This window comes from Manis javanica, chromosome 14 (assembly GCF_040802235.1).
Source record: "Manis javanica isolate MJ-LG chromosome 14, MJ_LKY, whole genome shotgun sequence".
Taxonomy (NCBI): domain Eukaryota; kingdom Metazoa; phylum Chordata; class Mammalia; order Pholidota; family Manidae; genus Manis; species Manis javanica.
This window is the reverse complement of record NC_133169.1, coordinates 41,901,494-41,921,599: the sequence shown is the minus strand read 5'-3', so window position 1 is coordinate 41,921,599 and position 20,106 is coordinate 41,901,494. Positions and strand designations below refer to the sequence as shown.

Genomic DNA, 20,106 nt, shown 5'->3' with positions numbered 1-20,106 from the left:
TTGAAGCATTCTTGCACATAATTGGGCAGTATATTTGAAAACTCAGATATTTCCCTCCTAGGGAAATTGTTTCTATCCTACATAACTCCTAGGTGGAGAACATGATTAGCAGGACAGAGGATGATGTAGAAGCTTTTCAACATTAAAACAACAACAGTAGATTCATGGGAGATAATGGTCAGCATTGGAACTGTATTCATGTAGTGAATAGTAGATGAAGGAATGTCGCGTGCCCTGTCCTCGCCGGCAAGAACAGCATGCAACAACAGCAGGATTCTTCTGCAGAAAGCTTTATTCTTCAGCTCTTTGTGAAACAAATGAGTTGGGCAGGACCCAGAGGGGAAGGAGAGGCTTGCTTATATAGTTCTCATGCTCTGACCTGGTTGGTGTGGCTCCATATGCCTTATTAGCATAACCATTTGGTGGGTCTCATTGGTCCTTATGCCAAGGCGCAATTAGCATGTAGTTTAGTGGTGTGGGATGATTTGTCATTAGGAAGTTCGGGGCCTTCCGGCTGCCCTGCATTGGGCGCTATTTTCTGAGCGCGGCTGCCAACATCTCCCCCTTTTTTGTCTAACAGAAGCTCAAGGCGGAACTTGCCAGCAGAGGCGGAGACAGAGGCCTGACCTCCATCATACTTCCTGATGCCCCCTTTTTGGAGAGGGGTTCTGGGCATCTACCCCTATGCAGTCAGGCATGCCTCTCAGAGGGGTCCAAGACCTCTTGCAGTGCTTTGCCTCGCATCCTCTGGCTGGCGTTGGGACCGCTTGGTACAAAGGGTTTGGACCCTTTTTCTCAACCCTCTTGCACCATGAGCTTCTTAAAGAAAGCTGTGATTAAGCATTGAGGTACTCGGGCCTGGTGCAGTGCCACATGGGCTCAGGGTGCAAGAGCTACCTCAAGCTAAAGCCGAGCTTCCTTCTTAAGCATGTTGAGCCACACTTGGGGAGAGGCGCCAACGTCTATCGCCATTAGGGCTTGAGCAAGGATCACCTTGTCCTGCTTATGTTGGTTGCGGAGTCTGCATAACAACCAGAGTAAGAGCATGAGACCTCCAAGCAGGAACACGCCCATCCCAGCCATGCCCGCCCACTCCTTGACATGGGAGAGAGCTCTGAGGAACCAGGAAGAGAGTCCTTCCGCTACGGAGATATCTAGACGGGTGGAGTTGATGTGGATAATTTCTCGCCGCAGCTCTTCTAGTGTCCCATCGAAGTCTTGGGACCAGTTTCCTGAAAGATACTGGGACAGGTCTCGTGACAGATTAGCTGCCCGAGTAAAATTTTTATATTGAATGCTAGTGATGCAGAGGGCACGATATTTCCGCTCACATCCCAATTGGGCCATTTGCCAGAGCACCTCCATTTGTTCCTCCACGAGATCTATGCGTTGATTGAGGATCATTATTCCTCCTTTCAGTTTGCCATCAAGTGTGGACTGTTGGTCCAGGGCAGAAGCTACTGAGGCTGCAAGGTTATTGAGCTCTGTAGCCGATTTGATGGAGGTGTCTAAAGCTATACCAGCGGCGGTGGCTGCGACCGCGGTCGCGGAGATCAGGAGCACTATGGCGGCTGTAACACCGAAATCGCGCCTTTCTCGAAACAGAGTCATGGTGTTAGGGGCGTCTACGGGAACAGGGACCCAACGGGGGATGCGGACTACCAAAGCATTGGTAAAGTTACGCGCATCCCAACACTGAGACAGAAAGCAGGTTTCATTGGAGCAGGAGTCAAAGCTACTATTGGATAAGATAAACAGAAATGGGGGGTATACGCATACTGGAGAAGGTGGAAAAAGGGAATTAGGTGACTCTGGACCTGATTTTGCTGAACACGTGTAGTTCTCGTTGTTATGGGTCATGATCATGTTCCAGTGTGCGCACATGTGGTTATTCTCGCACCAAAAGGTGATATTTTTTACACCGATTCCCCCACCCTGGAGGGTGGAAAAGGGGGAGAGGTCGGTACACGAGCCATTGACTCCACACAGCATCCATTTATGGAAGGGGTTCATGCTCAGCTGCTGACGAAACTCGCCTTCGAGCACCTTTACTGGCCACCAAGCCTCATTGGCTGGCCGTCCCTCCATATCTGGGGAGATGGTAAACTCCTGCCTCTCAGTTGCCCACGTTACTACAGTTGACTGACAGTCAGTCCAGGGCCACAGCTCTCCCTCATAGTCGCCCACACAATGGGAGGCATATTTGGGTTGACGAGGCCTGTCAGTGGAATTGTTCCTGGGAGAGTGTACAAATGTGCCATTGATCCAGAGAACCATCTGGTGGATAGTCATGTTCTTATAGGACGGGCTCCCTTCCTTATTAGGCCCTTCAAATTTAGCTGACATAACGGGGAGGCTACTGGCCTCTAGAATTATGTCACTGAACCATCCGTATTTCCTCCGTTTCAGGGAGATACAGCCAGCTAGATTCTGAGTGGTGAAGCATAATGACCCATTAGTTACGAAGGATCGGTTTTCTCCCAGGGGAGCTACTAGGGTGTCTTTAACTAGGTAGGGCAAGTTCATACTAGAGTTGGTGGTGAAAAAGCGGGGAAAAACGGCTGCATTGAAATGGACAGGCATAGGCTTAGGAAAGGCAGACAGGATTCCCCATCTCAATACTCCCTGAGTCGGGGTCTCCAGTGTCAGGAGCAGGGTCAGGAGGTACAGCGAAGTCATCTCCTTTGTTTAGGACTTTCCTCGTTAGGCGCTCCGGGATCCAGAAGGGATTTTCTTCACCCTGGGGGAAAACACACACAGCTCCCCTGGATCTGATTATGATTGGATCCGGGCCCTTCCATTGGTTAGATAACACGTCCTTCCATTTTACTAGTTCTTGTGGGTCTTTTGGCCACTGATTATGGCGATCCGCTGCTGTATGGCCTTGAGTATCCAGATTCAAAAAATTTATAGTGAAAAGTGCTAGGGCTATGGCAGTTTTTGGTGTGGGGGGTATATCTTCAATTCCCCCTTTTTGTTTAAGTAAATAGGATTTGAGCGTGCGGTTCGCGCGTTCCACAATCCCTTGACCCTGTGGGTTGTAGGGAAGGCCAGTGATATGTTTTATCCTCATGTGATGACAAAATTGAGCAAATTTTGTAGAGGTATAGGCTGGGCCATTGTCTGTTTTCAGAATCTGCGGTAACCCCCATGCGCTCCAAGCTTCAAGGCAGTGCTGGATGACATGGGAAGCTTTCTCTCCTGACAATGGGGAGGCAAAGATGACTCCTGAAGAAGTATCCACGGATACATGTACATATTTCAGTTTCCCAAAAGACGAAATATGCGTCACATCCATTTGCCAAACTTGTAAAGGCCTAATACCTCTGGGGTTGATCCCCACATGAGGTGCGGGAAGGAAGCTGCAGCAGTGTTGGCAGCTAAGGACAATGTTCCTAGCTTCGGCCCTGGTTATGCTAAACCGCCTGCGCAGCGTTTCGGCAGTGACATGAAACTGTGTGTGGAATTTTGAAGCTGTGGTGACAGGGTCTAGCAGGGGAAAGACTATGCTTCTGGTTGCGAGGTCTGCCAGGTGGTTGCCTTGGGTCATAGGCCCGGGAAGGCCTGAATGTGCTCTGATATGAGTTATATACAAAGGAGATTGCCTATGAAGTAGTGCTGATTGTATCTGTTTGAACAAAGTGGCTACTGGGCTGGACGCTTTAATTAGCCCGGCCACTTCTAGAGATTTGACTGCATTAACTACATAACAGGAGTCAGACACAATATTTAAAGGTTCAGGAAATATTTGTAGGACCTCTAAGACTATGCGACATTCCACTATTTGTGGAGTGTCAGGCGTGTAGCCTTTTGTCACAACTTTGCCATCATGGACATAGGCACCTGTGCCTGTCTTAGACCCGTCCGTGTAAACTGTTTTTCCATGAGGCAGCGGGGTTAGGCTAGTGACCCGAGGAAATACTAAGAGATGATTTTTGGCGAAGTTGATGAGGGGATGTTTAGGGAAATGATTATCAAAGGTTCCTGAGAAACTGTAAGCAAGTATGGCCCAATCATCGTTCATAGCACATAATACTTGTATCTGTTCTACGCTGTAAGGGGTTATAATTTTAGCTGGAGCCTCTCCGAAATGTGTCATGGAGGTTTTTACTCCTCTCAAAGCAAGTTTGGCCACGGCTGCTGGATAGTACTCTATTGTCCTAGCCTGAGAGGCTTGGGGATGAATCCAGATCAGTGGGCCGTGCTGCCATAAGACTGCTGTTGGCAGCTCTGGGGTGGGAAAGACACACAACTCAAAGGGTTCATTCGATTGCACTCTATTTAATTGTGCTGTCATCAAAGCCTGTTCTACTTTGCGAATGGCTTGTAATGCCTCAGGTGTGAGGGAGCGCGGTGACGTTAGTTGTGGGTCTCCTTCTAGGGTTTTAAATAGTGGAGTCAATTCAGTGGTGGGTATCTTTAAGTATGGGCGCAACCAATTAATATCCCCTAGGAGTTTTTGGAAGTCATTCAAATTTCACAATTGATTATGTCTTATCTCAAGCTTTTGGGGGCAAATTACATCTGTGTAAATGGTTGCTCCTAGGAATTTGCTAACACTAGATTTTTGGACCTTCTCGCTTGCTATATTCAGTCTCCAATTTTCTAGGGATCTAGTGAGATCTATATATGCTTCTTCTATTTCCGCTGGTTGTGGGGAGCAAAGAAGGATGTCATCCATGTAATGGATGATCTTTAGCGTGGGATAGGTCTTACGAATTGGGTCTAGCGCTCGCTGAACGTACAGTTGACATATGGTGGGGCTATTTGCCATTCTTTGAGGGAGGACCTTCCACTGAAATCTGGCATCGGGTTGTTCATGGTTAATAGCTGGCAAAGTAAAAGCAAATCTTTCCCTGTCCTTGGAGCTTAGAGGTATAGAAAAGAAACAATCTTTAATATCTATTATGAGCACTTTCCATTCTTTGGGTAAGGCAGAGAGGAGTGGCAGTCCCCGTTGTACGGGTCCAAGCATTCTCATTTGAGCATTTACTGCTCTCAGATCATGAAGCAACCTCCATGATCCTGACTTTTTCCTGATTACAAATATGGGTGTGTTCCATGGGGACACAGAGGGTTCTAGGTGTCCCAGTTGGAGCTGCTCTTGCACTAAGCAATGAGCTGCTTCTAATTTTTCAGAGGATAGGGGCCACTGAGGAACCCATACGGCCTCCTCTGTGAGCCAAGGTATGGGCATGGCATCTTCAATGGCCCCTATGAAAAACCCAGGCCGTGACGGTCATTCTTTACTTTGGGCAGGATGGGCTCTATGTGTCCCTGTTGGTGTTTCCCCAGCCCCTTGCCAGGGATGTATCCCATGTCCATCATCATGCCTTGGGCGGGGGTGGAGTATTCATTAATGAGTTTGAGGCCTAAGTCTCTCATGACATCCCTCCCCCATAAATTGACCGGTAGAGGGAGTACATAAGGGGTGACTGTACCCTCTTGTCCTTCAGGGGCTCGCCATTTCAATGGTTTGGCACTAATTGAAGGGCTTGACTCATATCCTAAACCTTGTAATGAATGTGAGGATTGGGTCACAGGCCACTTGGAGGGCCACCAGGTTGCAGAGATAATACTTTTATCTGCTCCAGTGTCTAGGATTCCCTCAAAGCTCTTTCCCTCTATTTGAAGAGTTAATTTTGGTCTGTCTGCTAAATCTAATACTATGAAGGCTGAATCCCAGTCAGAGGAGCCGAAGCCCCTTTCTCCCCTCTCCGTGTTGGTAGCAGGATAATTGGCGTGGAGACTAGGTAAAACTAAGAGCTGGGCTATGCGGTCTCCCGGGGATATAGGATAGATTCCTCTGGGAGCCGAACACATGATTTTTACCTGTCCTTCATAATCTTGATCTATGACTCCGGGATGAACTACCAGGCCTTTCAATGCAGCAGAAGAGCGCCCTAGGAGTAACCCAATGGTATTTGGTGGTAGGGGGCCTTTAAAGTCTGAAGGGATAGGCTGAACTCCCATCTGTGGAGTCAACACTATTCTGGTGGTGGCACGGATGTCCAATCCCGCGGAACCTGAAGTGGCTCTCCTTCGGGGGCCTGGTTGTTCCCGAATGACACTTGCGTGCTGGTTGCCCCATATATTTGCGGGCCCTGGTGACGGGGGCCCCTCTGGGCGTTTTTTGGCAACTCTAAGGGTTTCCCTTCTATATCTTTAATAGACCGGCACTCATTAGCCCAATGCCTGCCTTTCTTACACTTAGGGCACAACTCAGGGGTCTTTTGGGTTGTTTGTTCTGAAGCTGGGCTCCTACACTCTCTCTTTATATGTCCTAATTTCCCGCATTGAAAGCATTTGATACTTCTGTTAGTGATCCTGGCTTGTTTGTGGCTCTGTAATATGGCCGCGGCTAGGCCCGCATTGGTGAGTGGCCCTCCTATTTCTCTACAGGCTTTCAACCAGGCATGTATCCCTTTTTGTTTCCAGGGTGTTATCGCCTGTCTGCATTCCTTGGTACATTGTTCAAATACTAATTGCTCCACTAGGGGCATTGCTTGTTCCTGATCTCCAAATATTCTGCCTGCGGCCTCCATCATACGAGCGACAAAGTCAGAAAATGGCTCGCTCAGCCCCTGAATAATTTTTGTCAAATTGCCTGATACTTCTCCTTTGTTGGTGAGGGCTTTCCATGCCTTGGTGGCGCACGTGTTTATTTGTGCGTATACCTGTAAGGGGAAGGTGGTCTGGTCAGCTACCCACTGTCCTTGGCCCGTCAGCATATCATATGACCACGCAGGCTGTCCTTCGGCCGCGTTTGCGCATGCCTGGGTCATGCTGATATCATGCCACAATGCCTTCCATTCTATGTATTGCCCCATACTAGAAAGGCATGCCTTAGTTACATATTGCCAGTCTGCGGGTGTCATGGCTTTCTCTGTTAATCTCTCAACTTGTGCTATGGTATAGTTAGCACTGACTCCATAAGCCTGAACGGATTCTGCTAACTCCTTAACTTGTTTATGGCTCAGGGGCTGGTGAGAGCGTACGCCATTATCCTCAAATACAGGAAACATTTGTCTAATTGCCTGAAGAGTATCTGGGTGGCAAAAGGAGAGTGCGCCACTCACGTAAGGTGGCAGGGCAAAGGGCGTCGGGGGACACCCTGCTTTCATTTTTTCCTTGGTCCGCTTTTCAACTTTGCTGGTTCCCTTACTTCTACACTCTGCGGTTTTATTTTCTTCCCCTTCCTCTGCGGACGTTAATTCCTCCTCAGATTCCCTATTGGAGAGTTGGAGGTCCCTCAACTCTTTCCAGGGGTATTTACTATTTTCTCCGAGGCGATCGTCACTCGCTTCTCGGGGCTCTTTCGCTTTTGCCCTAGGCGGGCTTTCTCCCTCACTCTGAGGTTTCTTTACCTTCGTTTTTGTGGCCTTTTTTCGGCCGCGCGCGCTCTCTGTTTCCCGTTCCATTTCTGACATGCTCTCTTGGATATCTGTCAATGCTCTCTGACCTTCTTTTATTACCTTTTCACATCTCTCATCTTGCAGACAAGCTCTAATCAGTTTCCAGAGGGGCCTGGTGCCTCCCCTCAGGCTACCCTCCTCCTCCTCTCTATCAAGATCTTTCCCCAGTTTGTCCCAGCTCGGGATTGAGAGGGACCCTGAACAAATGAACCAGGGGGCCACACGGTCTATCTCCTTCACAAAAGATCCTAAGACTTTGCTGGAGACCTTCAAGTTTCGCTCTTTGAGAGCTGTCTGCAGCGCCGTGACTAATGACGGTGCATTCCCCATGGTGCCTCCTTATTTACAGAGAACCATCAACCATCATCCTAAAAAGCAGGGGCCTGTCGGAACTTACCCCTCCGGGCTTTCTTCTGACCTGCAGTTCTGAATCCTCTCCAGATGTCTGAAGGGTCCTCCCTGTGCCGGTGATGTTCTGGTTCCCGGGATTCGGCACCACTTGTCGCGTGCCCTGTCCTCGCCGGCAAGAACAGCATGCAACAACAGCAGGATTCTTCTGCAGAAAGCTTTATTCTTCAGCTCTTTGTGAAACAAATGAGTTGGGCAGGACCCAGAGGGGAAGGAGAGGCTTGCTTATATAGTTCTCATGCTCTGACCTGGTTGGTGCGGCTCCATATGCCTTATTAGCATAACCATTTGGTGGGTCTCATTGGTCCTTATGCCAAGGCGCAATTAGCATGTAGTTTAGTGGTGTGGGATGATTTGTCATTAGGAAGTTCGGGGCCTTCCGGCTGCCCTGCATTGGGTGCTATTTTCTGAGCGCAGCTGCCAACAAAGGAATATCAAAAAATATAGAAAGCAGGCATTTGGTAGCAACAGGAATTTGGAGATCAAATGTTGAATGAAGATATATAAATGCAGCGATCATGTGTATGAACAAAAGAGAAGAAAACAAGTCTGAAAATCTTGGCACATCAAATTATCCCAGGGTGAAATAGACCCAAGTATACAGTATCTTGAGATAGTGACAAGACAGGCAGAAAAATCATGAAAGACTAACGACAATAGTAAGTTTTCAAGAAAAAATAATTAATTAAAATCATGTTGAAATATCTATGATAGGAATCTCAAGTCAATGGCAACTTGAATCATCAGTTTGAAAATAATCAGTGAATTTAAAGAGTTCACTTAGAAGTAATAAACGCCGATGTCCAAGTAGTATTTCTATTTATTTTGTGTGAAAATGAGGAACACAACTCCCTGTCTGTCATTATAGAGCAAAACAAATTGAGGAATTTATATTATTAATCTAGAAAGCAACAAACTGTATTGTCATTTAAAATATCAATAAAATTCACACTTTCAAGATAGAGAACTAATTTTATGTCAGGCCCTGGGAGAAAAGTAGTGACTACATGTATACTATAATTAAAGACAAGGGACTGGATGACCTGGAGGGATTGCAAATTAAAATCATAGATGACTGAAAAATTGAGTTGCATAGGTTGTCTCTCCAAATTTAAACATTTCAGTTACTTAGTAAGTAGAGCTGTGTCTTCTTAGGAACATCTAGAAGGTAAGTCTGAGGAAAATAGTTTATATTTCAAAATTGCTTAGTTCTGGAGTTCAGTAAGGTGGATCAACATTCCCCTCAAATGCTACATAATATAAGTTTTGTTACCTCCTCCAAATGAGGTAGTTTTTCTTGTTGACATGCAACCTATCTTTCTATATTCTCTGTAAAATTAGAATAAAATTCTGATATTTAATACAGGGTCTTGTGACTATTGAATTCAATAATACCTATGATGATGCTAAGTAAATATAAGATATTATGTAGAGCAAGATAATATATGCTTAGTTAAAAACTATTGAAGGTCTCCCCAGTGGATCTAGTTTATTTGTTGGTGCTTTTAGTCAGTTATGGGGATTTTATGGACTCCATCTGTGTATAAGCATTCCTTGTTTACTCACTGCATGAAAAAATAAATATATAGCTTGCCAATCAGAAACCAACAACCTAGTAAGGAAAAAAGAATACTTAAAAAAATAATTACATGTGAATAAAAGTGCAGCTTGCTGCAAGATTGCAAAAAAAGCATTACAAGATATATACAATGAAGGTATTATTCATCTAATGAATATGCACTGTGATACAAGTGCTTCGATGAGAACATCATGATAACACACTTTTGTAATGACCCTCTAAAAAGTGGTGGAGAGATGAAATAATTGCACAGAGATTAATTATCCTGCCTGCTGATACAGAAGTTGGTGGTATAGCAAGATTGCAAACCCTGGTTTATCTCATCTGAAGGTTCATAATAGTACCCATTTTAAAGAATATAGGCAGAGGCACACACCTTCCAGAAGTTCATTATATGCAGAGTTTGCATCTACAGGATGAATAAAGACATGTGAAGAAAGGGGCATGTGTGTTGGAACTTGAAGGAAAGAAAAAATGATTTACAAAGGAAAAGGATTGTGGATGAGAAAGAAAGAGACATTCTAGGAAGGGAAGCCTCCTGAGAAGATGCGTAAGCTGTATCTTTGGAACCTGTAAGTAAAAGTGACAGAGTTTGTCCTGGGAAATGGAGAATGGATATCCGGGAATAAAGGCTTGAATGATTTTCTGCAATACCTCACTAAAGATCAATAAATAAATGGAAGGCTGTTCTACAAATAATTTGAACCATTGGAGAATTTTATTTTCAAGTGATACAATCCCATGATGCTTTGGGAAAATCCCAAAGAAGTGTGTAAGATATAAAGGAAAACAGAAAGTTAGTCATATCTGTAATATGAGTGTGTGGGTGCAGATACAAATAAAGTGAGTTTTTCATTCAATACTTTGATGAGCCTTTCCGAAGGGCAGCAGACTGAGGCTCCGTTTACGCTTGGAGGCCCCTGAGTGTACTGCATTCGGAAATAAGTGTCTTGACAACAACGAGGCACTGCTCATCCTAGTTCCCTGTGAGACAGCAGCAAAGGAAATGGAGTTTGTGGTACTTATTTTGATATAAAGTTAGATAACACAACATGGCATAATCAAATATAATATCCATGTCTCCTTCTATTCATGCTCAGCTTGAATAAGAAACTGTGGATAAACCAGAAGACTGCATTGCATCCACTTTCTCACCACTGTGCTTAAACACTGCTTTGCTCTATGGAGAGATAATAGTTCAAATCTGTGCCTCACACTGATCAAAACCCTATGAAATCTTGGAACCTATAGTCTTCTTGATTAGTTTGACTGTCTCACATTGCTATTTGTCAAGAGGGTTCTGATAATGGACTGAATAAAGGGATGTTTTTGCTTATGTGCACAGATCTTGACGAGACATAGTACTAAAATACACCAGAGTGTTTTGAATTACATTCATTGTGAAGTGGTACCGTGAGCAAAATCTTGGGTGGCAAATGAGACCTAATTACAAGGTTAATTATGGGGACAAGGGCTGCCCAGTGCTAATTGATCACAGCACTCCCTTAATAAATTGTTCCTTTAAAAGCTACTCCAATCAAAGTTAGTGTGGAGGCCAGATGGCTGCACATACACGTCCCCAGATGACCCCAGATGTGTGAGTAGGACTGAGGCTCAGCAGTAGTACATGGCCTTGGTCAGACAGAATAAACAGGAAGGCAAATACAGGTCAAATCAGCACCGGCTCCGTGGAATCCGTGGAGTTCTGCAGGCTCCACAGCTTCCGTGGCACTCCTCATCGCCTCATTTAAAGACTACTTAATTATATAATTTAAGTCCAGGTGAAAAGGCTGAGGAACCTGATACTCTGTATGATTCAAGGATGCTGCACAATTGCTGAATTCTAACCTTAGAAAAGAATAAAGGTGGCAAATATTCAAGAAGTGATGTATATTCACTTTTCATTCATCTTAGGTAGCATTTATATTTCAAAGCATAGGATGTGAGAGAAATCAACCTAAAGACATGAGAGAAGACAAATATCACATACATAGTGCTTATAGATGGACTATGATTTTTTTGTATCATTAATCTACAGTTACATGAGGAACATTATTTTTACTAAGCTCCCCCCTTCACCAAGTCCCCCCCTCACAAACCCCATTACTGTCACTGTCCATCAGCATAGTAGGATACTGTAGAATCACTACTTGTCTTCTCGGTGTTGCACATCCCTCGCTATGCCCCCACTACATTACACATTCTAATCATAAGGCCCCCTTTCTTCCCTCCCCCCTTATCCGTCCCTTCCCACCCATCCACCCCAGTCCCTTTCCCTTTGGTAACTGTTAGTCTATTCTTTTTTTTGAGAGGGCATCTCTCATATTTATTGATCAAATGGTTGTTAACAACAATAAAATTCTGTATAGGGGACTTAATGGACAATCATTAATCAACCCCAAGCCTAATTCTCAACAGTCTCCAATCTTCTGAAGCATAACGAGCAAGTTTTTACATGGTGAACAAATTCTTACAAAGTGAGTAAGTTCTTACATGGTGAACAGTGCAAGGTGAGTCATCACAGGAACGCATTATGAACTATAGACAATCAGGTCAAATATGAATATTTTTTTGATTTTTATACTTAATTTATATGTGAATCCCACATTTCTCCCTTATTATTATTATTATTATTATTATTATTATTATTAATAAAATGCTGAAGTGGTAGATAGATGCAAGATAAAGGTAAAAAACATAGTTTAGTGCTGTAAGAGGGCATATGTAGAAGATCAGGTCTGTGCCTATAGACTAAGTATTACTCCAAGCTAGACAAGGGCAACAAAACATCCACGGATGCAGAAGATTTCTCTCAAAACAGGGTGGGTGGGGTTCTAAGCCTCACCTCTGTTGATCCCCAATTTCTCACCTGATGGTCCCCCTGCGACTGTGCCTGTCTTAGGTTGTTCCTCCCTTGAGGAACCTTACCCATCTCTGGCTAACCAGTCATCTTCCAGGGCCATACAGGGAAATATAAATTTGGTAAGTGAGAGAGAAGCAATATTGTTTGAAAAGGTTGGCTTTTTAATTCTTTGCAGACTTATGCCCTGTGGCTTTTATGCCAAGCATTTGTCTTGAGGTATCTTTACCACTTGGAAGAATTATGATACACAGTAATTTCGTTATGAGGCACGAATTCTACTTAAGGGTTGTAATTAGGAAGTAACAAGAAAAGCTATAGAAGTAGCAGACGGAAGAAAACATGGGAAGACTGATTATTTCTTTGACATCTTCTTGTAGAGTACATAAAGCATGTATAGGTTTTAAACTACTAATTAAATTGCGTACACACATTAACATAATAGGAATACAGCTACATAACCAAAGCAGACCTACAATTACCAGCCATCTCCAGTTAAAGCAAGAAAACCAGTTAGGCACCCTAGGCATTTGTGAAAACTTATCAATGATATGATGGATATTATCTAACTAAATTTGAATAGTTTGAGAAATATCAGACAAATTAAAACAACACATTCCTGGGAACTGTTCACATCCCATATGTTCTTTAAACAGTAGATAGTCTGTAGTCGCAAGATTTTGGAGTGCCGCAACTTGCACTTCTCCTAATTCTTCATTGAGTTCCAGCAGTATAGATCCAGTCAAATTTGTTGTTTTACTGTATGGACAGGCAAGCTTAGATATCACCTTCTTCATTCCCATGGCATTTCCAGAAACCGGTGGGATGAATGCAGCTACAACTGCAACAGTGCCAGGATCTTTGTTGAAGTTTTTTGATGATCATCTTCTGGAATGACTCTTCCAGAGAATGTTGATGTTGGAAGTTCTTCATATCATCTCTTAAGTTGTTTTCTGGGTAGCCAAATTAGGCTTTGATCCTCTGTATAAACACAAACAAACCCTTTGCCCACACTTTGATATGCCCTTTATATCATTTTGAAGAACTTATTGGAGATCACCACACAGGAACTGATTTTTTTTTTAAGAGAAAGGAATATTATCAGAAAAATGTACTTCCATAGCTCATCATCTGACACCCTTCAAATGATCAAAATTAAGGGTATTTAAAGCATGCCTTAATCATTGTTTTACAGTTAGTTTTATCTTATCAGGGAGTAATCCCACTTTCCTTTCTTTTTTTTTGTTATCATTAATCTACACTAACATGAAGAATATTATGTTTACTAGGCCCTCCCCTAGACCAGGTCCCCCTAACAAACCCCTTTACAGTCACTATCCATTAGCATAGCAAAATGTTGTACAATCACTACTTTTCTTCTCTGTGTTGTACAGCCCTCCCCTTTCTCCCACCCCCCATTATGCATGCTAATTGTAATACCCCCTTTCTTCTCCCCCCCCTTATCCTTCCCAAGCCACCCATCCTCCCCAGTCCTTTTCCCTTTGGTACCTGTTAGTCCATTGTTGGGTTCTGTGATTCTGCTGCTGTACTGTTCCTTCAGGATTTCCTTTGTTCTTATACTCCACAGATGAGTGAAATCAGTTGGTATTTCTCTTTCTCCACTTGGCTTATTTCACTGAGCATAATACCCTCTAGCTCCATCCATGTTGTTGCAAATTGTAGGTTTTTCTTCTTATGGCTGAGTAATATTCCATTGTGTATATGTACCACATCTTCTTTATCCATTCATCTACTGATGGACACTTAGGTTGCTTCCAATTCTTGGCTATTGTAAATACTGCTGCGATAAACATAGGCGTGCATCTGTCTTTTTCAAATTTGAGTGCTGCGTTCTTAGGGTAAATTCCTAGGAGTGGAATTCCTGGGTCAAATGGTAAGTCTATTTTTAGCATTTTGAGGAACCTCCACACTGCTTTCCACAATGGTTGAACTAATTTATGTTCCCATCAGCGGTGTAAGAGGGTTCCCCTTTCTCCACAACCTTGCCAACATTTGTTGTTGTTTCTCTTTTGATGGCAGCCATCCTTACTGGTGTGAGGTGATACCTCATTGTGGTTTAAATTTGCTTTTCTCTGATAATTAGCGATCGGGAGCATCTTTTCATGGGTCTGTTGGCCATCTGTATTTCTTTTTTGGAGAACTTTTCAGTTCCTCTGTCCATATTTTAATCGGATTATTTGTTTTTTGTTTGTTGAGATGGGTGAGCTCGTTATATATTTTGGACATCAAGCCTTTATAGGACCTGTCATTTACAAATATATTCTCCCATACTGTAGGGTACCTTTTTGTTCTATTGATGGTGTCTTTTGCTGTACAGAAGCTTTTCAGCTTAATATAGTCCCACTTGTTCATTTTTGCTGTTATTTTCCTTGCCTGGGGAGATATGTTCAAGAAGAGGTCATTCATGTTTATGTCTAAGAGGATTTTGCCTATGTTTTTTTCTAAGAGTTTTATGGTTTCATGACTTACATTCAGGTCTTTGATCCATTTTGAATTTACTTTTGTATATGGGGTTAGACAATGGTCCAATTTCATTCTCCTACATGTAGCTCTCCAGTTTTGCCAGCACCATCTGTTGAAAAGACAGTCATTTCCCCATTGTATGTCCATGGCTCCTTTATCAAATATTAATTGACCATATATGTTTGGGTTAATGTCTAGAGTCTCTCTTCTGTTCCATTGGTCTGTGGCTCTGTTCTTGTGCCAGGACCAAATTGTCTTGTTTACTGTGGCTTTGTAGTAGAGCTTGAAGTTGGGGAGCGAGGTCCCCCACACTTTATTCTTCCTTCTCAGGATTGCTTTGGCTATTCGGGGTCTTTGGTGGTTCCATATGAATTTTTGAACTATTTTTTCCAGTTCATTGAAGAATGCTGTTAGTAATTTGATAGGGATTGCATTGAATATGTAGATTGCTTTGGGCAGGGTGGCCATTTTGACAACATTAATTCTTCCTAGCTAAGAGCATGGGATGAGTTTTCATTTGTTAGTGTCCTCTAGATGGACTATGATTTTACTGACTCAAATGATGCAGCAATTTTCTGCTGAGCAGAAATTTTCAGTCAATAAGCATGGAAAATCATAATGAGTTTAAATTTCAATTGATGTCTAAAGATTTTAGTTTTGGAGGGTTGCATATAATGCACTGTTGTGCAAGAATGAAGAGGATTTTTTAAAGTTTTTAAAAAACAATTTAAATGACTATTACAATGCAATATGATAGGTACAAATATAAAGTTACATTTTAAACTTTAGAGACAGGCTTTTGGTTATTGAGAATTCAATGAGGAATGCTTTCCACAATCATTATGGTAAGAAGTATTTAGCATATTAGAGACTTCAACACATTATTAGAGTTGGAGAACATGCAAATGATTGATAAATAAAACTAAGTCCCAGCACAAATATGTGAATGGAAGAGGGAGCTTGGAAGAGACATTCTTCACACAAGGGTTCAGAGTGTCTTCAACTCCCCTGGGAAGAATGGGTGATGGAGTAAAATACAGCTTTGAAAGGGAGGTTAAGTGCATGATTTTATTGTAAAAGCTGGAGATGTGAGCCCCGCGGTCCTTCCCTTCCCTACTTCCGCAAGAAGTGCAATCAGAAGGAAATATTTACCAGAAACAGAGTCACCCCAAATCTGTTGGAATCAAACCGATCAGACCTCCTGTTGTGCCGTGGCTTGTAGACACATGGAAGCAGCCCAGGAAAGCTGTTCTCCTTTTGGCACTTGTCCCTCCACATCAGCAGTTCGTTCCCACAGCCACAGTGTAAGGTTTGGTCAGTCATTATGGACCACACGTGATGCACAGCCCCAAACCAGCCATTGCCTCTGCTGGGGTGGGGGCGCTTGAGCAGAGAGGAGGGCATCTGAACGATGAAAGAAAACACACAGCATTTCCTATCATGAACATGCAGGATTCACCACGGATCTATTGAAGGTGGCTCGTTAACGTCTCACAAGGAATGTGCATCCTAATGAGGTGAGACAGTCAAAAAACCAGATGAATGTCTATGGTATTCGATGGGGAAAATACTGAGAAGGAAGAAAAAGGGTCTGGGCAGGCAGCATATCCAGAGAGAGGCCATGAGGGCTTCATGGGTGGAAAGCACTTAAGGGAGGGTCTGAGAGCAGCGAGGGACTTGGCTGAGGAAGAGGCTCAAGAAGGGAGCAGCCTGCACACACACACGGGGTCCGAGCTTTGTGGGCGTGTCCCAAAGCAGAGGCAAGCCGAGCCAGTGACTGGGCAGATGCAAAGGGTAAGATCAGGGTGCAGTGGGACCCATTTCTGTCTACAGAAGAGGCAACACTCCCTACGATCTACATGAAATCATTAACAGGAAAACTGCAAGCCTGAGAGACAGATATTAAACTATAGGTTACATCTAAAGGGTGATTATGAAATGAGAAAATTCTTTGGAAACCATCCATATTTTGATCAGTGTGGTACTCACACAGGATTAGACATGTTTAAAATTTTATCATTTCAGATGAATTTCCTCAAAATACTTGTTATATGTATGTTTCACTTTCATGTGAAGTATGTACAAATATCTGGAGACAGTACCATAAAATTGGTATATTATGCCTAAGCCATTCCTAACAAAATTAATAAATATAAAACTGAGTATATCAGAAGACAGAAATAAATGTGCAACAATGTTTATATTCCATAGACATTTGTTTCATTATTATTTCATTTATTTTAAGTAATTCATTCACATATAAAACTATGGCAAAATGACTTGTCATTAATAATTAGAAGCATGAAATAAGTCTTAATCACATACCTATTTTGTTAGACAATAAATAATGCATACATTAGCTGAAATACTTTTGAATGCATTGAAAAATCAGTGATGTTAATTTCAAACATTTTTCACACTTATTTGCATGATAACATATTCATCAGTTTAACTGATTTTAAATCTAATATCATATGGGCATTTTAGATGGCATTAGGCTAACATGATTGCTTTTCCTAGACATTAATACAAAACAGTAAAGTAATACATAATAATATCATGTTTTAAAACAGAATTTCTGTTGAATAAATTTGGCAGAACCATATGGATCAAAGCCTAGAGCCAAAATACCAGGCACGCTTCTCTAAACTGCACTCAGAGGAGGGAAAGACCTCAGGAAAAGAAAGGGAGCCGGTCGGTGCCAGAACCACTGAGGAGAGCAGCATGAGAGAGAGAGAAAAGAAATGGGTATAAAAATAGAAAATCTAAAATAAACTACTGTGTAGAGGAAGAAATCCCCTGAAAGAGTTTTGCTAATGAAATGGAAGAGATTAATTCTATATAAATTTGAATAGTTTCAAGTTAAAATAGGAAAAAATATTTATCAGTTAAAAATATTTATATGGTATAAACTATATTCCAGGTATTTTTCATGTATTATAATTGTGTGATTTCAGTTAGTTTTAATAGAATCCTACAATATAGGCATTTTCAAAATAAAAGTAGAAATTAAGCTTGGAGGAATTGTCTAAAATCACACAGAAAGATAATTTGTTCCAGGTGTTTGAACTATGGTCTTTCACCTTCCTTTGGCCCACTTTTCCAGGAAAATGGCCTATTCCAGAATGTCTCATGATTGTACCTAATTTACAGAGATGGAGTGAGGGATGGGCATATTGACCATTTCCAACACAATCGTTATTAGTAATAAGTATTATGTAATGGATTTATGATTGATGATTTCTCAGGGCCTTCTGTTTACCTGACATTTTACTAATCCTATCTCATTTCCTTGAGTACATGTTTCTTTTTATACTTTGATAATATTTTTAGTATCATAGGGTGATATGTTAAGTTCCATGGAAAATGATAATGAAAAATCTCATTGACCAAAAATTCATGAGTGTTCTTATGACTCTTAGTGTATTTCTGAAGGGGTAATCCTTGCTTGGTGCTTGAACTGACTGTGTGATATAATTATATTGTATGCCTTTTGAGAAGCCTCCTATGTTCTAATGATGAAACTCGATGTCTGTTAACTATGTACTCTATATTTAAAAATCATATCAAACTAAAAATAACCATCAATATTACTATTCTACAATTGACAAAAGATAATATTGTAGGTGCGGTGATCTAGGCTGGAAGTCCTTGATATTTACATGACACAATCTTGGCCATTTCTCACATGCTGTACTTTCCACAGTGGGCATACCCATCATGGCATGGGAGAATGAGAACTTCACCTCCAACTTCATCCTGCTGGGCATCTTCAATTACAGCCCCACCCACATCTTCCTCTTCTCGCTGGTCTTGGGCATCTTCTCAGTGGCCTTCATGGGAAACACTGCCATGATTCTCCTCATCTACCTGGACACACACCTCCACACCCCCATGTACTTCCTCCTCAGCCAGCTGTCCGTCATGGACCTCATGCTCATCTGCACCACTGTCCCCAAGATGGCCTTCAACTACTTGTCAGGCAGGAAGTCCATCTCTCTGGCCAGCTGTGGAACCCAGATATTCTTCTATGTTTCCCTGCTTGGAGCCGAATGTTTCCTGTTGGCTGCAATGGCCTATGACCGCTATGTGGCCATTTGCCACCCATTACGGTACTCAACTCTCATGAGCCATAAAATCTGTGGTCTCATGGTTATTTCTTCCTGGATTGTTGGCTCTCTTGATGGTATAATTGTCATTATAGTTGCATTGTCTTTCCCTTATTGTGGTGCCCAGGAAATACCCCATTTTTTCTGTGATGTTCCTGCTCTTCTCACTCTTTCATGCACTAACACATCGCTATTTGAAAGGTTAATGTTCATATGCTGTGTTATTATGCTTCTCTTCCCTGTAGCAGTCATCACTGCCTCCTATGCTCATGTTCTCCTGGCCGTCATTCACATGGGATCTGGGGAGAGTCGCCGCAAAGCTTTTGCCACCTGCTCCTCCCACCTCATGGTGGTGGGAATGTACTATGGAGCTGCCATGTTCATATACATGCGGCCCGTTTCTGATCGTTCCCCCACCCAGGACAAGATGGTATCAGCCTTCTACACCATCCTCACTCCCATGCTGAATCCCCTCATCTACAGCCTCCGCAATAAGGAAGTGGCCAGGGCATTCAGGATGCTGTTGGGGAGGGGCAAGTCTGGAGAGTGAATTGCCTAAGTGACTTTCTTCTGCCCTGTTTGCTTTATGCTTAAGTTTATGCAATTAAATGATACAATTAAGCATCCAAAATATTCTTGACAAACGCAAAGACTTAGAAAATGGAAAACGGCATATAATCATTTGCTTAAATATTGTATTTCTTTTGTGATGGAAAATTCAGTGTATGGTTGTAAGTAAACATTTGCTGCAGGATGACAAATACTTTGTTTTATACAATACCAGTTAACAAATTAGAGGTATTTAACCACCACAGTATCACAGAATATATAATTAAATGGAGTACTGATAAGTGGTCTGTTTTGTAACATATGTTAGTTTTGCATGTGGCCAACCGAAGAATTCCCCTGAGTCCAACATCATACCTTGGATTGATCAATTTGTTAAAATGATTGACCATAGTAATTATATACAAACATATTTGTAAAGTTATTATGCAAATTAATATGCTTTACCCAAATAGAGAAAAATAGCGTTAGTTGCTGGTTGGCTTATTGAGTCTAATTTAATGGTCACTGTCTTCCTTCAAGATATCCACGTCGGGAGCATACAGGTTGGGGAGCTTCCTTTTTGTATGGATACCAACCTTATACTTGGGAGAATGAAAAGTGAATATGAATCCTAATGCCTGGATTTTTTAATCCTTCCACATCTTGATGCTTATCCAGGTTGTGTAATTTCATGGAAGAATT

General features: G+C 42.4%; 2 protein-coding genes across 3 annotated transcripts; one reads left to right on the top strand and one right to left on the bottom strand.

Moving 5' to 3' along the window:
- Positions 1-233: 233 nt before the first annotated feature.
- On the bottom strand, positions 234-8,232 carry LOC140846124 (uncharacterized). The gene is made up of 2 exons (XM_073221579.1): positions 7,813-8,232; positions 234-2,740 (listed from the first exon to the last, which is right to left on the bottom strand). The coding sequence occupies exon 2, from the start codon at positions 2,677-2,679 to the stop codon at positions 904-906; it is 1,776 nt and encodes a 591-aa protein (XP_073077680.1). The 5' UTR covers positions 2,680-2,740; positions 7,813-8,232; the 3' UTR covers positions 234-903.
- A 1,984-nt stretch (positions 8,233-10,216) lies between these two features.
- Positions 10,217-19,405, top strand: LOC118974046 (olfactory receptor 2M3-like). Of its 2 annotated transcripts, XM_073221629.1 has the most exons (2): positions 10,217-10,228; positions 18,485-19,405. In XM_073221629.1, the coding sequence occupies exons 1-2, from the start codon at positions 10,217-10,219 to the stop codon at positions 19,403-19,405; spliced, it is 933 nt and encodes a 310-aa protein (XP_073077730.1). The 2 variants fall into 2 exon arrangements, with proteins under 2 accessions (XP_073077730.1, XP_036882947.1); XM_037027052.2 differs by lacking the exon at positions 10,217-10,228 and having other exon boundaries at positions 18,458-19,405.
- The last annotated feature ends 701 nt before the right edge of the window (positions 19,406-20,106 follow it).

Excerpts from the sequence above, each read along its gene's own strand:
- LOC118974046 (XM_037027052.2), top strand. The coding sequence starts at position 18,467 with ATGGCATGGGAGAATGAGAACTTCACCTCCAACTTCATCCTGCTGGGC.
- LOC140846124 (XM_073221579.1), bottom strand. The coding sequence starts at position 2,679 with ATGACTTCGCTGTACCTCCTGACCCTGCTCCTGACACTGGAGACCCCG.